Here is a 2283-nt window from a genome sequence, read left to right as displayed (position 1 = left end):
ATAACGCAGGAGAATATTTTGTACTTTCATCTGCATAGACATTGGTTCATTAGAAACAGCTTTCAGACGATGTTTCAGAGTTTGGACATTTCTCTCTGCAAGACCATTTGTTGCAGGATGTCCGGGTGCAATGAACTTTTGGAATATCCCGTGATTTGAACAGTAAGCATGGAATTCCTCACTTTGGAATATTGAAGCATTATCAGATACCATAACTTGTGGATAGCCATGTACTGAGAATATATTTTCCAAGAGGTTGATGGTATTTGAACTGTTGGGCGCGTCCTTGATAATTTTCACTTCGGCCCATTTTGACTTCGCGTCGACACAAACAAGAAAGTAATGTCTTTCAAACGGACCGGCATAGTCGATATGGATACGTTCCCAATTGCCTTGAGGAGGATCCCACGGATGTACTGGAGCTTTGGGCGGATTGGAACGCGTTAGGGCGCAATTTTGACAACTCCTCACCAATCGTTCGATATCCTTATCAATGTGAAACCAATACACGTAACGACGGGCAAGTTGTTTCATCTTCGTGATACCCAAGTGAGTTTCGTGAAGTTCATTCAGAACTATAGAACGTAGGGAGCTTGGAATAACAACTCTGTCTTTTCGGAAAATAATTCCATCAACAAGAGTGAATTCGGAATCAGTTGAATTATTCTTCAATTCTTGAATAATGTTGCGAAGTTCGGAATCTTTTTCCGTTTCTTCTTGGATAACTTGAGAAGTGATGTATTTGCTTGATATTTGAAATATTGTTTCAGCACACAACTGATTGACTTCATCTCCAATAAGTTGATCATTTGAGATTTGATAAGGTTGAACAGGAGCTCGAGATAAACAATCTGCGTTCTGGTTAAGTTCGCCTCGTTTGAATTGTACGGAATAATTGAATCCGGATAGAAATGAAGCGTATCTGAGAAGTCGAGCAGACGTCATCTGCGGTAATGCTTTGTATGGATGAAGAATTCTTGATAAAGGTTGATTGTCAGTTATGAGCAGGAAATGTCGACCAAATAAATATTTGTAGAAATGAGTAACGCCAAATATGATGGCAAGAGCTTCGCGATCAAGTTGACTGTAGTTTTGTTCAGACGTTGTGAGCGAACGGGAAGCGTATGCGATAGGTTTTTCAACTCCGTTGACAGTGTGACTCAACACGGCACCTACACCATAAGGACTTGCATCTGTTGTAAGTGAAACAGGTAAACTGGGATTGAATGGCATAAGTACTCGATCACTGCAGAGTTCTGACTTTAATTTCAGGAATGCGGATTCGCAATTTGAAGACCAAAACCATTTTTGGTTTTTCTTGAGAAGACATCGTAGTGGATAAGACATGGTCGAAAAATCGGGAATAAATCGAGAGTAATAGGTAACAAGACCCATGAATTGTTTGACTTGTTCGGGATTCGAAGGAGAAGTCATGTCTTGTATAGCTCGTACTTTGACTGGAGATTTACTGATCTTGTTGAACTCGACTACATGTCCCAAATATTCGATCTTCTCGGACAGGAATGAACATTTATTTTTATTGACGTGTAGATTGTATCGAGTAAGTTTCTGTAGACAAGCGACTAGATTCTGAAGACATTGTTCTCGTGTAGAACCATGGATGATAATGTCGTCGAAGTATGCTTCAACACCTTGAAGTCCTTTCAGAATTTGACACAGTATGCGATTGAAATCGGACGGCGCTGTCTTGATACCGAAACTTAGACGGTTCATGCGAAAAGTACCTCTATGTGTTGAGATGGTTTGTATCATGCTGCTTTCTTCATCGACCTTCAAGTGTAAGTAGGCTTTGTAGAGGTCTAATTTGCAGAAATATCGGGAGTTCCGGAGGCTGTGTAGAACATCATCGATTCTTCTTTCAAAAGGAACAATGCTTGAAAAATTAGGCTGGGTAGGTTTCAATTGTGCTACCAGTTGAGTAATGAAGTTATTCTGTTGCTGTTGAAATGAATTGAGAATTTCCTGTAGTTGTAAAGGATCCATGTTTGAAAATGAAAAATTGAATAATCTTACGTATCTTGAAATTCAATCTTGAAATCCTTGTAATGTTACGTATCTTGAAATCCTTGTAATGTTGTTCTCCTCGTCGCCAAACTATTGTATCTTTTGATTGTAATTGTATGTAAGGATTGAATAAAGGACAAGGGAAGGGTTTGTATGATAAGAGGGTTTATTGAAAGCAGAGAAATGTGAACAGAGGAATTTGTACAGAATGATAAAAAGATGTCTCAGAACTGGGAGAGTTTTTCCAGTTGTTGATTT

At 39.0% G+C, this 2283-nt stretch overlaps 1 protein-coding gene across 1 annotated transcript; it reads right to left on the bottom strand.

Moving 5' to 3' along the window:
- Positions 1-24: 24 nt before the first annotated feature.
- On the bottom strand, positions 25-2004 carry LOC103521552 (uncharacterized protein K02A2.6-like; the record flags this gene model as incomplete). Its single annotated transcript, XM_008486663.1, has 1 exon — positions 25-2004. A coding segment is annotated over exon 1 (1980 nt), but the record flags the coding sequence as incomplete, so codon positions are not given.
- Positions 2005-2283: the final 279 nt, after the last annotated feature.

The sequence above is a fragment of the Diaphorina citri genome, unplaced genomic scaffold (genome assembly GCF_000475195.1).
Source record: "Diaphorina citri unplaced genomic scaffold, Diaci psyllid genome assembly version 1.1 scaffold5444, whole genome shotgun sequence".
In the NCBI taxonomy this organism is placed as follows: Eukaryota; Metazoa; Arthropoda; class Insecta; order Hemiptera; family Psyllidae; genus Diaphorina; species Diaphorina citri.
Note: the sequence above shows the minus strand (reverse complement) of the source record. Positions and strands in the feature narration are given on the sequence as shown.